The 18,483-nt window shown below is 46.6% G+C and overlaps 1 protein-coding gene across 1 annotated transcript in view; it reads right to left on the minus strand.

The window, feature by feature from the left end:
- The window catches only part of LOC142803015 (neprilysin-1-like), a 41,258-nt gene that overhangs the window by 15,983 nt on the left and 6,792 nt on the right, over window positions 1-18,483 (minus strand). Inside the window, exons 2-4 of the mRNA XM_075888113.1 lie at window positions 5,252-5,373; window positions 2,887-2,967; window positions 1,221-1,382 (exon numbers count right to left, since the gene is read on the minus strand). Of these exons, the coding sequence (XP_075744228.1) occupies window positions 1,221-1,382; window positions 2,887-2,967; window positions 5,252-5,373 (365 nt within the window). The remainder of the gene's footprint in view (window positions 1-1,220; window positions 1,383-2,886; window positions 2,968-5,251; window positions 5,374-18,483) is intronic.

An 18,483-nucleotide genomic window follows, 5' to 3' on the forward strand; every position in this document is an offset into this window, starting at 1 on the left:
CAAGACTCCTTGCATATTCACCGGCTTGACGATTCACTCCACCTACACAGCAGCGCTCACCGTTTGTTCTTCGCAGTAGGAGGTGATTGCGTGTCCCTTTACGGCACTCTTAAAAACTTGTCAATGCTCCCACGGCATCATTTATTGATACTTTTCAACAGTCCTACTGATTGCAGCACATCATAAAACACGTTTTTTTTCTGTCCAGCGAACCATGCTATCGTTGACCAAACTTCAATAACCGAGGCCTCACTGACTGACCCTTCGTTCCTCCGTCGCCGCGCGCTTGTGCCTGAATCGGTAAGCCAGGGAAGCTTCTGCATGGTTTGTGTATGCGTAGCCCAGCGAAATGTGTGGGGAAAGGTCTACATTCTTCTCACAAATTAGTTTCTGGAATCAAATGGTGTCTCTTCAATTCGCGGTTTTGGGGCTCAAGGGTTAGGAGGATCCCACCGCTGCCTCCAGTTTGTTGGGACTGGATTCGGTTGGTCTCGACTGCCATGGTAGCTGGTCCTCGTCACCGTACCAATCCTTTGTAGTGATGAGATTTGCCCTTGCCGTACACACTAAGGTTGATTAACATTTCACGAGGATCGAGACGAAGAAGAAAAAGAAGGGAAGAGGAGTAATGTGCAACAGTCTTCGTATTATATAGCCAGCCGTCGGAGAACCCTGAAGCACCCAGTGTCCGCAGCTGCCGCCATTCGGATGGCTCGACGACCCGGCGGTGAGTGTGAGTGTCCGAGAGAGTTAAAGGGGATGGAAGAGTGTTGTTCACTTCCAGGGGAGGCGGACGCTCCCACGTTCCTACCTTCAGTGTCGTCAGAGTATAATCCCATCATATGAATAAATGTCAATTTAAGGGCTTCTTTCCTTTCTTAGACACAATACTTATGATAACTAGCATACCATGATGCCAGGGAATTATAGGGGATGTGAGTAGAACTAATTGTAATGTCAATGTGAAGAAAGAAAAGTGGTCGAAAACATAACTTGGCACTGGCAAAATCCTGCCGGTGGCAAGTTATTTTTTCCACCACTTTTCTTGCTTCGCATTTACATTAAAGTTACTTTTAATCCAATCCCCTATACATTCCTTAGCATCATTGTCTGTTAGTTCTCACATGTCGTCCAAGTAACTTTGCCTTTAGGCATACAGTATAGAACGTCACGAGCATGCGGTATAAGTGCACAGTGTGTCAAGGACGCGGGCTGCTTACCGCTAATGTCGTTCTCTACGCGCCGATGCACGTCCGACATGGTGCTGTAGACCACTTCCTCGTGCGGTATGCGAGCCGCCTTCATCCAGCCTCCGCAGATGAACTCGTAGAAGTCCTCGCACGGCTCCATGAACGAGATCAGGCTCGCGCGCATCATTGAGCCTGCGTAGGGGTCGCGTTGAATCGCAAGAGGGATGCAGCTCCAATTACGAGTCCTGCTTCAGTAGAAAAAAAGCTAGAGCACGTATGTGGAAATTGCCACGTTTTAACGTGGTGATACCGACTTGGCCGAGCGATAGCTCGGTTTCGCTTGCCGTTGGAAAGGGCAAGACGATTTCGGAGCACGTCAAAGAACCCCGGGTGGTAAAAATTTTTCGGAGCCCTCCACTACGGTGTCTCATAATTATATAATAGGTTTGGGACGTTAAAACCCACATATATATCAATCAATCAAATAATCAATCAATTACTCAATCAAAAGGCAAGAGGACTTTAGCAAACACGTTGCACTACTTGTTCACTAAAGCTTCACCGAAAGCGTTAACATTTGGTCAGCTTGAACGTCAGGCTCGTGGAACCAGGCGTTTTCTGGGTTTGTATACGGAAGAGTAAAGCTTGCTCTATTTAAAAGAATAGTCGCTGTTTAATGCGCTCTGTTCCCCGGGTAGCTTCCTTGATTTAGTTCCCGCTCATATGTTACTGAGCTCTTCGTTTTTTATTTCATTTTTTATGTTAGCACTCGCGTATGTATACCTTTTCTGCCCGTCTGTGTCGTGCCGCTCTATAAACATTTAATATAGCACACCCACGAGCCTGAATGTTCATCACAATCATGCGATATTAGATATGCATGTGAAAACATTTGTGTAAACGCGTAAGAAATCATGGTTTCTCCTTTTGTACGCGTCGTGAAGGAAAGAAAGTCTATCGGAAATATAAAAGAGATTAGGAACACAGCAACTTAGGTCCTGTTAGAAGACCAAGCTTCTCTGTTTGACTTAGTTTGAAGAGTGAAATGATATGACTGGCCGTAATTTCGCGTATTTGTGCACTTCAGTCCTTGTTTGGGGGTAAACAATGTGCTGCACTGAAGGCGATGTGCAGCGCTATGGCAATATTCTATACATAGAAAAAGAACACGAAGCGCATACCGTAGTGGAACTGCACATTCATTTCACTCACGCTGCCGTACCGGCAAGAACGATTCAAAAGATTTCTTTCGTTGTGTTAATAGTAAAAGAAGGGACACGAGGCAAAAAAATAGCGACGAAGTGGTACAACATACGAGGCTTTAAGCACCGAAATGGCGATAGGTTCAGGCACACCGTAATTGAGAACTCCGTAAATTCCGAGCAGCTAGAGTTTCATTACGGTGTACCTGAGTGTGATTACGAGGGCCTCTATCTTTTCACCTCCATCGAAGTGAGACTGCCATGGTCGAAATATGAACCTATGTGTTTCGGGTCAAATCGCGAGCAGCGTAACCACAGTACAACCGCGATTGCCCAAAAACGCGGAGGAGGACGTCTCAATCAAAGCCGCGTGAGTAGTTCGTGGCCTTTTACAGTTTTATGGGATGCACAGAGCACTGCACGGCACGCCAGTGTTAGCGAATCGCCTTGCCGCAGAAACGAAGCGTACAGCACAGGACGTCCCTTCATCTCACCGTAGTCTCGGCAGTCTTCGGACTCGCAACTCAGGGACACGTTGCTGTACGGGTTGTAGGGGCCTTCTGTGCGGGGACAGTCTGCAGTATGGAAGAAAAAAAAAACAGTACGCATTAATTTTAGCTTCGCAACTATCCCGCATTTTGTGCACGCATAAATGTGTCGTCTTCGCTTTCCGCTGGTAAAAAAAAATTGTTACTTTATTTGCGGATGCCTGAAAGTCGAGTACCGAAATAATGGGAATTATTTCGACGGTTTGGTTTCTTTGCCACCTAAAACCAAACTATACCAATTGATAATTAGGCCCACGGAATTAGAGGGTGCATTATTTCTTATATTCAGCAGTAGCGTTGTAATGCTGACAAACTGAAATAAATTGAAGTGAATAATACATCAGAATCTCAAGCCACAACCTACAAAGACGTATTAGGCTACAATATAATGCGTTGCTGTGCTAGTTGGTTCATAATCTTAAAACTTGGAAGCGCAAAATCGACAAGGACAGAAAGGAACACATAAAGATAGGAGAGTGGTTTGTTAAAAATAATTTGGCGTTTCATCTGCCTATGCATTGCAAGACCTGTGCATGTCAGCTGGTTTTGGGTCCCATTCGAATTCTCGGCAGGAGTACAAATTCTGTGACGAACGAACTAGTGGAGGCTTATCACATTAAAAAGAAAGAAGGTGATTGTATTAGTGACACTTATGTTGTGCTGCGCAGTGAGGAGTAGTATCTGTTTCAGCGTCCTCACCAATTTTTCTGTGTTCCTTCCTGTCGTCGTCGATATCGTGCTTCCAAGTTTTAAGAGTATTAGACTATTTATTAGAATATTAGACTAGGGCAGGGGATCGTCGATTGATTTGTGGGGTTCCACATCCCAAAACCACCATATGATTATGAGAGACGCATGGGGATCGTCGCTTACACAAATTTCGCCGATGCGTTGCCCGTTTGGGATACTGCGAACTGATATGGGCCAGCCTAAGTGAGTTCGTCGAGGCAACAGTTTGGAGAGGACGACAACGTTTAGCTCAGCGGTAAGCAAGCTGATATCCTACTATCACACACATCGTTGTGGTTGATAAGGCAAAGAAACATGGCTACTTGTGATATGTCTGCTGTGCTTGCAACTGTCAGTAAGCTGTAGCTTTTCACACTTCATGCCAATCGGGCTGATCACCAAACCAATTTCACGAATGTGCTCCTTGTGGCTTGTTATATGGGCTTTTCTAAACGCACGAAAACTATGGCATAATGTCGAGTAAATGAGGTTAGACAATTAAATGAACTTCATTTTCTCGTGTTTTTTTGTACGAAAGCAAGCTCTTTGAATGTTTACTCGATCCCATTGATATATTTTTTTCTACTAACTGTAAGACAGCCAGTCTGGCTGCGATTTTCATCTCTCCTCTATTCAATATGTAAATATTTGTCGGGGTAAGACGCAGTCCTTCAAGATGAGCAAGTCAAGTGTGGACACGTGCTCTCAAAGACCAGAATAGTGGCTTTAAGATTACGCAAAGCCGTAAGCGAATATTTGATGTATGGGACTTTCTCGATGAATGATGTTTCTCATTCTAACACACATGTTTGTATTTTTAAACGACGCTCCAATACGCTATAACATAAGTATTATTGAATGCTTTCCTGATTCGTGGACATTCGTGTCGTGGTATTGGTACGTAGAACTGTTGAATATCACCAGAGTGGCACGATCCGCTCAGCGGTAGGCAAGTTGATAACGTACAGTCGCACATCTTCGTGATTCACTCAGCAAGGAAGCATGGCTTCTTTCCCGAATACTTCTCTTGTGGAATATCACTGACGTATTCGGAGCGTACAAATATATATCACCACTTAATCAAAAAATCGGGTAACAGCAGCAGGAAATCACAGCAACAGATGCTGCAAGTCGCGTTCTGTTCTTCGTCCCGTTCATTGCACTATACTACCCAATTCAAGTGTGCACCAAACAACCCAATAAAGCAATAGTTCATTCCAGAGTTTTTATTATTGCTAATTGAGAGAATCCCAACAAGGAAGACTCAGAGAGAATTTAATTGAATATAGACATGCCCCGTTAATCTCTACCTGAGTGTCTCCGTTGTGATTGTTGTGATAGGCGCAAAAGCGAACCTTAAACCAGCGGAACAATGTGGATACCTTGTTGCAGCGCTCTTAATCGCCAGTTCGATGGCGAACTCATAATGCCAGAATTGCACTGTAACGACAGGGCGCGAACCATGTAGATCTTCAAACGGTGCGCATCACACCATTGGCCACACCGAATGAAAGTACAAGTGGACAAAGACGATAAAGGATTCCACTCGCGAGACTTTGAGTGGGCCTTAGCGTTCACTCACCCTCTCGGCCGGAGAAGCACTTGAGTAGAATGATGACCATGACGATGAGCGTGATGACAATCAGGACGGCCACGATAGTCACGCACGTGTTCAGAAAGCTGTCCGGCTGGGAGTGCCCTTCACTGCGTCAAGACGTTACAAAAATGAGAGATCGCTTCCCTATACGCTTGAACTTACTATGACTTCCGTCATCAAAGGAGTATAGCTATATATCTTGGAGTTAAAGTTTTCATCTTCAAATATGCATTACGCAAAATTAAGTACCATTGAACGCCGACAAACCTGTTCTCAAAAGCCCTTGTGTGAGACAGAAAAAATCCCAGCATATCCACGGAGTGAATGATGATGAGTGAGGTGAAGCATCCATCCGTACGTCCGCGTTTCCGTTCATTCGTCCGTTCGTCCGTCCATCTGTGCGTCCGACCGTCCGTTCGTGCGGACGAACATGCATCCATCCGTCCGTGGGTCCATTCGTGCCTCCGTCCTTGCTTCCGTCTGTCCATGCGTCAGTCCATCCGTCCGTCTATCTATTGAGCACTCCAAGTACCGCTATCTCACACCTTTTCATCATATATCCATCATATAGAAGTACCGCCATCCAGCTGACGTTCCAAGGACTAAACGAGAGGTGGCACGGCCGGACTAGAGGTGTGGCACGCGCGCACTTTCTTTATGGCCTGCGCTTCGTGTCTAGTTCCCACCATTTACCACCTTTAATTCATAGAACTGTGGCCCAACACTCGCTAAACCTTGCTAAACCAAGGAGGTTAAGGCCAGTGAGTTAAACGTAGCAACCCTTTGTGGTCGGATAGTTCTCAAAGTGCGTCCTTCTGATACTCGGTGTGTTTAGCAAGCATCAAATTGAAGGCGAATTTTATTGGAGATTAAGTCACCGATACTGGTTTCTGTAGCTTATTTCACCAGAAACAACTATATTTTTAATTTATGTATAACGTGCGCGGATTTCCTCCTCAATTCAAACAAATGCGCGTGTACCGCTTCTCTATTCCACACGTGAAGGTGGCTACCTACTACTGTGACTACTACGACTACTACTACATGCATCGCGGACGCACGACCTGTGCTTTAAGGAGCTTTGCACCTAAACAATTTTTGAGTGAGCCGTTGATGTTGCGTAAAAGCACTTGCACTTTTTCTAGAATAAACTCTTTTATTCAGCTGCTTATATATTCTTACATAATCGGCATGTGCGTTTTATTCCCTATAGTATTCCCGACTACCATTTATTGCAAGTTGCCTGACATTTACAACACATACCAGCTACACTACAGTCTGAACAAATCGTAACTTGAATTACATGGTAATAAACAAACATTTGTTCACAGTAGATGCGTTTGTATTGATCTAACCCTGCATATTGACACACCTCGATGGGCGCATGAAGAGGAGGAGGTCGAAGCGGTCTGGCTCACGAGCAGCTCGGTCTCCGTTTTCTGGCTCTGAGCTGTACCGATCTCAACCATTTCCTGTAAATAAACGCGTTTCATCGTCACAGTTGTGGTGGAAGGTGCTGGGTAAGCCAGCTACTGTCAAGCGAGACCGGAGAGCAGCCGTCTACTAACGACGGAACCGCAAGAGCACGAGCTTCGCCGCAGCCGTCGACTAGCGGGCTTGCCACCACTACCTCAAGATATGAACTTGGACGGAGACATCCAGCAGCCGGTCGCGAGGGCGCCGTCTTTCCACTACCGAGAGCCACGCACATTTACAGGAAAACCTGGCGATGACGTTGAAGAATGGCTCAGCCACTATCAACGGGTGAGCCGAGCCAATGGCTGGAATGCGGCCAGCCAGTTGTCCCACGTGGGTCTATTTCTCGATGGCAGTGCTTTAGTGTGGTTCGAGAATCACGAAGACACCTTGACAACATGGGCCCAGTTTATGGAGGAGATCAAGAAGTGCTTTGGCGACCCTGCGACGAAGAAGAAACGTGCAGAGCAAATGTTGTCGCAGAGAGCTCAAGCTTGTGGTGAGACATGCAGAACCTACATTGAGGAGGTACTGAAACTGTGCAAGTGTGTGGACACCAACATGACGGAAGAGGACAAGGTGGGCCACATTCTCAAAGGAATTGCGGAAGACGTCTACCACTTCCTTATCGGCAAGGAGAGTCTTGAGTCTGTGGCCGATGTGATTGGGCACTGCCGAACGTTTGAGGCCCTGAAGACTCGCCGCATCACTACGAAGTTCGGACGCCTTGCCAATGTTACGACCGTCGCCACTGTCGATGTGTGCCAAGACTCCGTGCCTACCGACCTTTCGTCAACGATTCGCCTCATTGTACGTGAGGAACTTCGTCGTCACCTTTACGCGCCCTTGAACGCCCGAGAACCACCGTGCGATACACCGTCCACAAGTATCAATGCTACGAGTTTCGAGGAGCGCAGCTATCCCAACCGCGGCCCTCAGCTAAGGGCTCCACCACCGACGTCTTCTTATGTAGAGCCGCCTTATGCTCCCCACAGTCGTTACGGCTACAACAGCCATCCACCTCCTTTTGCGTCTCAGTGGGAACAGAGCGCCGCGTACCCTCAACATCCAGCGACGTTCCCTATGCCCCGTGAACGGCCCGTCTGCTACCAGTGCGGTGTTCGTGGACATATCGCCCGATTTTGCCCAATGCGACGTAATCCACGTTCGACATTCCCTCAGAGATCCGCGACGTTTGCACAACGAAGCCAACGGCCTGACTACACCTACTGGCCCCCCAACCCAACTGACGAGCGGCACGCCTACCAGCCGATCAACCGGAGTGATTCGCCCGGATCTGTGCGCAGCTTAACGCCGCCCACCACCCGTCCACCTCGGTCACCATCTCCACGGCGCCGGTCACGAATTTCGTCTCCGCCACCGGGAAACTAGCCAGCGCGGCCGACGGAGGTGAGGTCGCTGGACGTACCGATTTTCATCAAAGAATGCCTCCACCAGTTTCTATGCTTCAGAATAAGGTTCAGGTACTTGTTGACGACGTTCCCACGATGGCATTGATAGATACTGGCGCAAGTGTTTCCGTGATGAGTTTAGTTTTTAAGCAACGACTGGGCCGTAAGGTTATGTTTCACTGGGACAAACCTGCCACATTTCGGGCAGTGAGCGGCGCATTCTTGCGTCCTGTCGGCGTCTGCACTGCGTCTGTTAGTGTTGCCGGTAAAACGTTCAAGGCGGAATTCACAGTACTGGCTCAATCAACGCATGACGTTATACTTGGCATAGACTTTTTGCGAGAGTGTCGTGCGACCGTGGATTGTGGAGCAGGTGAGGTTCTGTTGTCTACTCTCGCCCAGCAGCCTGATTGTGAGAAAGGTAACCTCACTGTAGCTAAAGATGTACTTCTGCCAGCGTGGTCCACGGCCAGCGTACAAGTGACCACTTCGGAAACCAACTCGAGTTTGAATTCATGTGACATAGTGATTGAGCCGTTGCCTGTAGCTTGTCTCAAGAAAAACATCTTTGTACCACGATGCATTGTATCTCTCGCAGACGAGACGGCTCAATTATGGGTGATAAACAGCTCACCCGAGTCGGTTGTACTACCGGCTGGTATGCGCCTTGCCCTGTTCGAAAAGCAGAGCAGCACCTGCATTGGAGCTTTAAGCGATCTTGAAAGGGCGGGTCCGGAAACTTCTGGTATGGAAGCTGAATTTTCAAAAATGGTTAGCAAGTCCATTTCCTCACAGAAGCGCAAAGACCTGGTTGCACTGCTGGCGAGACATGCTAAAGTATTTGATTTTGCACGGAAGGTGCCTAGGGCTCAGATACCGACCACGCGCGCTCGTCACAAGATCGATACTGGCTCTGCTCATCCTCTCCGACAAAAGCCCTATCGCGTGTCCGTGTCCGAACGCAAAGTTATTGCTGAACAAGTTGGCGAGATGCTAGCCACTGGTGTAATTCAAGAATCGTCAAGTCCGTGGGCTGCACCTGTTATTTTGGTAAAGAAAAAAGACGGGTCCTGGAGGTTCTGTGTTGATTATCGGCGTCTCAATTCTATAACCAAGAAGGACGTGTACCCCCTCCCCCGCATTGATGACGTAATTGACTGCCTTCATTCAGCTTCCTACTTTTCTTCGGTAGACTTGCGATCCGGGTATTGGCAGATTCCCATGGATCCAGTTGATAAAGAGAAGACGGCTTTTGTAACGCCAGACGGTCTGTTTGAATTTAATGTTATGCCGTTCGGCTTGTGTAATGCTCCGGCAACATTTGAACGCTATATGGATACCGTCTTGAGAGGCCTTAAATGGGAAATTTGTTTATGTTACCTGGACGATGTGGTTATTTTTGGACGAACTTTTGAGGAACATAATCATCGCCTTGACGTTGTTCTAACATGTTTGGAGAAAGCCGCCTTGACACTGAACTCAAAAAAATGTCGTTTCGGTGAACGGCAAACACTGGTTTTAGGACACCTTGTGGACAAAGCTGGTGTTAGGCCGGACCCGCAGAAAGTGGACGCCGTCAGCAAGTTTAAGCAGCCACAGTCTATCCGCGAGCTACGAAGCTTTCTGGGCCTATGCTCTTATTTTCGCCGCTTTGTACCTAATTTTGCTGAAACGGCCCAGCCACTGACTGACTTGCTGCGCAAGGACGTCCCTTTCCACTGGACACCAAATTGTGAGTCAGCGTTTAAGCAACTAAAGTTCGCTCTCACTTCCGGGCCAATACTATGCCACTTCGATCCCTCTGCTTCCACGGAAATCCACACCGATGCCAGTGGAGTTGGTCTCGGCGCGGTGCTTATTCAACGACACAACAATGCTGAACACGTCGTCGCCTATGCAAGCCGGTCCCTGAGCAAGGCAGAGCGTAATTATACGGTTACCGAATTGGAGTGCCTCGCCGTCGTTTTCGCCGTACACAAGTTTCGCCCCTACATCTACGGTCGTCGTTTCTCAGTCATCACCGATCATCACTCTCTTTGCTGGTTGGTGAGCCTACGTGATCCATCTGGTCGACTTGCGCGATGGGCCATACGGTTACAAGAATTTAACTTCACGGTCCGCTACAAGAGCGGTAATCGCCACGCAGACGCTGACTGCCTGTCACGGCTTCCTCTACCAACGACCGAGTGTGAAGCTGATAATTTTGACGATTTTATCACAGCTATCGACTCTCATTTTCCTGACATCGCGGCTTTCCGGACAGCACAGCACGAGGATCATTGCTTAGATCACCTGTTTGCCTCCGCGAATGACCCGGCCAGTTCAAGCTCTTTTGTAGTTCATGACGCCGTCCTTTACAAGAAGAATTATTCTGGCCAAGGCGCCCGTCTGCTTCTGGTAGTTCCACGCACTCTACGTCCCCAAATTTTTCGGTTCTGCCATGACAACGCAACCAGTGGGCATATGGGCTTCGCCAGAACGTTTCATCGCATCCAGCAAAGGTTTTACTGGCCCAAGATGCGACGCGACACAGAAAAATACGTAGCGGGTTGCGAACAGTGTCAACGTCACAAGCGTCCCACGACTACATCACCCGGACTTCTCCATCCCGTACCACCTCCTAGCTCTCCCTTCGAGATTGTTGGTGTCGACCTTCTAGGTCCGTTTCCGCGTTCAGCCAGTGCCAATCGATGGGTCATCGTGTGCGTCGACCACCTGACGCGCTACGCAGAAACTGCGGCTATACCTACTGCAACAGCCTTTCACGTGTCGCAGTTTATGCTTCGGCATATCATTCTCCGTCATGGCCCTCCACGAATCGTCATTAGCGACCGGGGACGTCAGTTCGTCGCTGACGTCGTTGAAGAGATCCTACGCCTGTCTGCCAGCCAATTCCGCCACGCAACCCCGTATCACCCCCAGACCAATGGCCTCGTAGAGCGGACCAACAGGACGCTAACGAACATGTTGTCAATTTATGTTGATGCCAAGCACAAAAACTGGGACGAAGTACTGCCCTATATCACATACGCCTACAACACCGCGAAACACGAGACGACAGGGTACGCGCCCTTTTTCCTGCTCTACGCCCGCTCCCCTCGCAGTTGTCTCGACACCATTCTGCCTTTTACGTTAGATGTGGAAACATCGGTTGCCGAGTCACTATGCCGCGCTGAAGAAGCCCGTCGCGTCGCACGCCTTCGAACCATTGCATCTCAACAGCGCTCCAAGACCCGGTACGACGCCCACCATCACTCCGTTGCTTACACAAAGGGTGACCTGGTGTGGTTGTGGACACCTGTCCGCAAACGTGGTTTATGCCAAAAGTTTCTGGCCCGCTACTCCGGACCATTTGTAGTCATTGACCGTCTCAGTGACGTCACATACGTCATCTCCGGCGTCACAAGCAATGGTCGGCGCTCTAGCAAGACACAGCTGACACACGTCGCGCGCCTCAAGCCATATCACCACCAACCTTCCTATTGACTCGCCCAGTGGGCATCGTCTGCGAACGGGGGAATTGACACACCTCGATGGGCGCATGAAGAGGAGGAGGTCGAAGCGGTCTGGCTCACGAGCAGCTCGGTCTCCGTTTTCTGGCTCTGAGCTGTACCGATCTCAACCATTTCCTGTAAATAAACGCGTTTCATCGTCACAATATGTATTCCATGCAAATCTAACAACTGCCGAAGGAACGCTGGGCGGCTGCTTCAGGACAGTTACAACGCTTCATTGGAGATATGTGCTTTGAATACCTCACCAGTAACACTAGATGCTCGCTGGCGCATACTGAAGAACTGTCTTGTTGAGTAAGCACTGCTTTTCTTGAGAACGCTTGTGAGTGAGTCGGCTGCGGAATATATGCTATGAAATTTAATTTTTTTTTTCATCAGGCGCGCTTCTGGGAGCAATGTCGTTCCCCCAAAATTTACCATTAGCCTAAACACATTCAAGCTTACTTTAGTAACCACGCCCCGGTGAAAGCATACTATGCTGAGTATTTTCTTAACTTTCTGTCGCAGTAGTGTCTCGTTGATTCAGCAAAAATAGTCTTTGTATACAGCTCTAAAACGTAAGATAGAACAGGCGAAAACATTAGTCACCTGTCACTGGTGCAAAATCATGATTTGAATTGACAACAGACCATTCGAAGGCTAGAAGCATTTCAGAGATCGAGAAGCAACTTTGCTGCGCATACGGCAACTCTTCAGTCAACATGATCTGTAGTATTGCTTACACGTGTCCAACTGTTGGGGCCACTTCAGTTCTTCCTTTTCTGTAAAAAAAAGAAGAATAATGTGGTGATTCACACACATTACCGAAAAATACCACTCATGCAGCGATTTTTCCATTTTAAATCTTTTTACTCAACAAACCGCAAGGTTCCTTTCAGGAAAGGCACTCATGTTGCGTAAAAGAACCACAACACAACATTTACAATATAATTGGTACAAGATAACATGCAAACTTCCAGATAACAGCTGATGACATGCGTAACGTGCTTATTTGAGAAAGTGAATTCATAACATCTGTGGAGTTTCTCTGCAACGCTTTTCTTCCAAAAAAGGAAAGTATTTTTTTCCTGCATAGCGTAGTATTAATGCATATGCATGGTCGTGACGAGTTCGCATTGTGGACCAATGGGATACATATATAACGCAAGGTTTAGAGATAATTTGTGACTAATTATTCACTAACTGAAGCGCTGGCAGGGCAGCCAGTGTGCACGAAGTGTGTAGGCAAAACTTTCAAGCATTACGTGTAGTGCCAAACCCACGCCATGAAACGGAGCTCCGGGACCATTGGTTTGTCTGCAGCTTGTAACATGACTATTGGACGAAGCCGAAATGCGCCAACATCTTGTACATTTCTGTATACGAAAAAAGAAAATTCTAATAAAAGCTTGCCAAAAACAGACTGCAGCTATATAACGGGACACGATAATTAGGATAATTAGGTAACGATAATTAGGACTATATTAAGTTCTGACGCAGCTTCGCAAGTCGACAAATTAAAAAAAAACTGGGCATGGCGTTAGCCTCAAGAGTCTGTACAATATGTAAGTGACTTCATATTCTGAGAGTTGCTACTTGAGCTCAGAGAAGTTTTTCATAAAATGACAATTACTGTGAATTATCGGAAAATGCGGGACTGAAAATAGCAAGTTATGTATTGAGATGAGCGATCTTGTATTAACCACAACCTTTTTGTCCTGATGTCCATTGTAGTAAGAGCTCCAAAATGCCTCACGTCTTCGATAAAACCCCAGCCACACGATGCAGGTGTGGTATAAAGTAAAGTATACATTTAGTTCCCTCCAATCACAAGAAATTTGTAAAGTAAAACATATGTTCTTCGGATATTGTTCTCCAGCTCACAAGTATATTTAGGCTAGTCTCTCAGATCCCTTGAAGTGCATTTTGTTTTTCATTTGTAAGTGTGCATAAAGATTTGCATACAAACTAACTAGTTTGAATTATTCAGTGCACAATATTGTTACGTGAGATAGGAGACGGCGTAGCAGTATTGACAGAGAATTTAATTTACCATGGTGCCTCTAGAGACGTAATTGCGCCACTTCACTTAAAAGAACACAGTCCCTATGATGAGCACTTGGCAGGTATCAGCTCAACTCAAGCATAGAATTTATTCAGAAGTGGTCGCGTATCATTACAATAAGCTAGATGCAACAACAGTAGCTGCATGGATACGTACGTATCTTTGAATCCCGCTGGAGGTGGCGCTCTGAAAAAGAGAAGAAAGAAAGCAGTCAGACAGAACGTGTGGTGGGCACGACAATCGAACATGCGAAGGTGGTCGACTGTAACGTATACATATATAATGTAACACTTGTTCCATTTATCCTTGTTTAAAGTGTATAGATATTGAAGAAACGGCAGTAAGAGACTTAGCGCAAAGTGCTTGTTGGGGATGTATGGTACTCCTACTATCCCCAACAAGTACTAACTAGCACTTGTTTGTGTCGCATTTTCTCGTATCTCGTCCTCAAGTTCGCGCTATTTAACAGTTCTCTAATAGGCGTATGGCTGCGAAAGTTGGACAAGACGAACGCTCTTCTAAGCCTAGTATATACTCCCATGGTAAGGACAATACTGCTCTCGCATTGGCATGACCTGTATGCCTAAGAGCTTTTGCGTACATAGTACGTTGCATTGAGTTACATTCCATAGCCAGACTCCTGGCACGCAATCTTTAAATAGGCCGTTCGTTTCGAAGACACTCTTTATGATTACATTGCTCATTTCCTTGATTGTACTTGGACCACATCGACAAACGGCTCCTTTGATACCATCGCGAACTGTGAGCCACAGTGCACGTCACAATATGGCACTACGGCCTTCTTGTCAGAGAATTCAGGTGTCTCTTATCTAACGCATCATCTGTAGTGTTAAATTTATTTCTGGGGCTAAGAACACGGCCATTTGACTCATCCTTCCAAAAGTGAGAAATAGGCGGACGGGGTCAACGGCGCCGTTCGTCCCTACCAAGTCTTTCTCTCGTATAAATAATATAGCGGGGTGTGGGGGGGGGGGGGGGGTTACTTCACAAAACCACGATATGAATATGAAAGACGCCGTAATGGAGGGCTCAGGAAGTTTTGGCCATCTGGTGTTGTTCAACGTGAACTGACATAGCCCAGTACACAGGCCTCAACCATTTCGCCTCCGTCGAAATGTGGCCACCATGGCAGGGATGAATTCCGAGACCTTCAGGTTAGCAGCTGAACCACTGATCCACCTAGACGGACTATTTCTTTCGTATTCAACATGCAGCTCTGGGTATAGCGTTGGTATAGCATAGAATTAGGTCTTCCTTGAAAAAACTAGTTTTGAGACAGTGCTCGAGGATACCTTGACGGTGAGTTTCGAGTCGAGGAGCGTTTGTGGATAGGGGTCCATGTGAGCTCACTATAAGTACATCATTTAATCTCAACAGGTTACAAGTAGCACTGACACATCATTTTTAATGCACCCTGTAATTGCAGTCGTTACACTCACATTATTGCACAAAAGCGCATCAAGAAGATTGCTTACCTACTCTTCCAGAGCATCAAACAAAAAAGAAAACCGAAATAGGTTCGAATACGTTAATTGGTGGGCCGAATGCGCCACAGCCTCAATTTCACGCTGGTTCAACTGAAGTTAGAAAATTCAATGCCGCTCGTTTTCAGCACCGTTGCGAAGGTTAAAGTACTTTGTTTTTTCAAGGTGCGTGTTCTTTAGAAGGGAGAATCACACGCAAGTACAATACTTACGGATGGGCGGCCATCTTCGTTCGGTGAGGCTAGGTGTCGCTCTGAAAATGACTGCGCAGGAAGAAACGCAAGGCACACCATGAAGTTGAACATTGATAATGTGCGTCAGTTTACGCAGCAATATTCTGTCTGGTTTCCATAATGAGTTACACTACCCTACTAATGAAGCAGAGAAGCGAATTTCAAAGGCTAATTTTTTCGCTAGACACAATACTACTGTGTTGTGACTATTCTATGATAGAATATATTGGCAGAAAGTACAGTGGACTAAAGGATAACTTGCTACTTGCAGGCACCGAACCTGCAACCTTCGATTTATTCGTCCGATGCTCTGCCAACTGAGCTACAGCAGTAGTCATCTCCCTGCCCACTTTATGAAATGATCATCGTCATCACCAGCCGGACTACGCCCACTGCAGGACAAAAGCCTCTCCCACGTTCCGCTAGTCAACTCAGTCCTGTGCTTGCTGCTGCCATTTTATACCCGCAAACGTCTTAATTTCTTCTGCCCACCTAAAGCTGTGTCTCCTCCACTTCACCCACTTGCCTTCTCTTGGACTACAGTCTGCGATCCTTAATGTCCAGAGGCCATCTTGCTTTCGTGCTATGCGCCCTGCCCATGACCATTCCCTCTTAATTTCGGCCATGATATGTCCTTAACACCCGTTTGTTCTCCGATACTCTGTGCCTTGTTCTTGTGCCTTAGGGTTGCACTTAACATTTTCTTTTCCATTGCTCGCTGCGTCATCCTCAACCTAAGTTGAACCATCTTATGGAGTATGCATGTGCAATCGAATCTGGCAGTGTTTGCGCCGCCAGTGGCCATGACGGTGGGTGTAGAACACTTTCTCTGCCAAGTGATGTAACGTAGCACGTGATCTTTTTACAAGTTCACAGCTGACCGAAATTCCTCACATACTGCCTGAATTCAAAGTATTAGTGAATTTAAAATATTAATTCCTAAATTTACGACAGATCCCATTCTCTCATGTATATCTCTTCTTGTTCTTGTCAAATAAAGCGCTACAATATTCAAGTCAGAATATACGACCAACTATCCCCGCAACATGTTTCTTTATTAGTGCCTGAAGGCTTCAGAACGATACCTTCATTATGAATAATGTAAATAAAAAATTTTTAGGGGCCCGTTTTTCTTAGTTTTCTTTAGACGCAATATTGATGACAGCCCAGCCAAGGAGGGGGGATGCAATGAAAGAGAAAAAGCTCGGCGAATGGACAATAATTAAGAAAACTGCAATAGAGCTCCCGTTCATTTTCAGCTCACGCATGTAACATGGGGTTCTTGTTTAAAAAGAAAGGTTACAAGCAAAAACCCCAATTGAGATCAAAACTGCCATGTGTGCCTCCAGATAGAAAGTGACAAGGGAAAGGGGGGTGTAGTTGATGACGTGCCAGGTGTCTACCCCGGGTCTGTATAGTAGATTTGAAATGCGCGCGATTACACTTCATTCGTCTTAGCGACCACTTAACATGCCGGCCATGAACGTGGTTAGCTAGATTATGATTTCCAGTGGATTATTGGGATTCGAAAGCACCATTGAATTATTGGTTGTTATTGGCGTGCAGCCAAGGCGGGTGTAGAGTGTTCAACGCCACCCTTCTATCACACGGGAATTCGCAAGTTTGCATGCATACATAAACATGAACACATGCAAACAAACGCAGGTATCAACATGAATAATCTTTACCACCCCCTCCCTCCGAAAATGATTTCTGACAACAGCCTCTGGCTGACAAATATATTTTTCTATACTACGGAAGTGCACGCTGTATCAGCAAGTGCAGCTGGTCTAAAGAAAACGATCGGGAAGTACAATTTTCGGGCGCAGTTATATCATTTTTTGACTGAAATGCGCTTTGTATAAGAATGACGGGTGCAGTTATATCATTTTTTTACTGAAATGCGCTTTGTATAAAAATTAACTTCGAAATGCTTGCCAAGTCACGAGAAAGTGCCGGCCCCACCGCAGTGGTCTAGTGGCTAAGGTTCTCGGCTGCTGACCCGCAGGTCGTAGGATTGAATCCCGGCTGCGGCGGCTGCATTTCCGATGGAGGCGAAAAATCTGTAAGCCCATGTGCTCGGATTTGGGCGCACGTTAAAGAACCCCAGGTGAACGAAATTTCCGGAGCCTTCCACTACGGCGTCTCTCATAATTATATGATGGTTTTGGGACGTTAAACCCCACATATCAATCAATCAATCAACGAGAAAGTGACGTGGAAGTTCCTCAGTAAGTGAATGAGTTTGGGTCGTTTGGAAACTACGAGGAGCACTAGTATGAGCCAACTAGCCTGCTTCTCATTATACGCTGAGAGCATCTCGCAGATCATCCAGCAAAATAGCTCGCGCGTTCCCTATGCCTAACATACAAGCAAGCGCTTGCGACCATATGCGCTACACGACCGACTTTAAGCTGTACGAGGTGCACGAACTCACCGAGGCCTGGAAAGAAGGGTCGAAGCTCCGCCGCGAAGTCCAACGGTGAAGAAGGCTGTCGGTAGATGCGAACAGAACGTCTGACCGTCGCTAAGACCCTGACAGCGAATGCGGGCTCGTGACAGCTCGAGCAGTGGTTATCTTGTTCTTCTTCGCCTATCACTCGTGGTGCATACCCACTGTGGGGGATCGGCCAAGAATTGGGTGGTTTTATAAAATAATGTGCAATTTCAGAATAATGGAGGTCCTATCGTTAAAAAATTGCAGTGGTGATGGCAATGTTGGTTGTCGTTGCTGTTTGTTGTTTTCTGACCATGGATGATGCCCAATGCAGGGGATTGGCAAAGTAGTTGGAATAATGAAAAAGTTTATTGGGGTCCTGAAGAATCCCACCACCGTTTCATAGAGGGAGGATCGTAAGCCACGCCCACTTAGAAACTGGAGGCCTATTTTGCTAGTGTTTTTTTTTGTTATGTCCCGTATGAAAACACCCATAGATATAACAATAACCTAATATGTTGATTTGAATTGAGAACTAAACGCGATAGAAAATTTCAAGCCGGCAAGATTTAGTACAGTATTTTTTAGCTCCATT

This window comes from Rhipicephalus microplus, chromosome 3 (genome assembly GCF_043290135.1).
Source record: "Rhipicephalus microplus isolate Deutch F79 chromosome 3, USDA_Rmic, whole genome shotgun sequence".
Taxonomy (NCBI): Eukaryota; Metazoa; Arthropoda; class Arachnida; order Ixodida; family Ixodidae; genus Rhipicephalus; species Rhipicephalus microplus.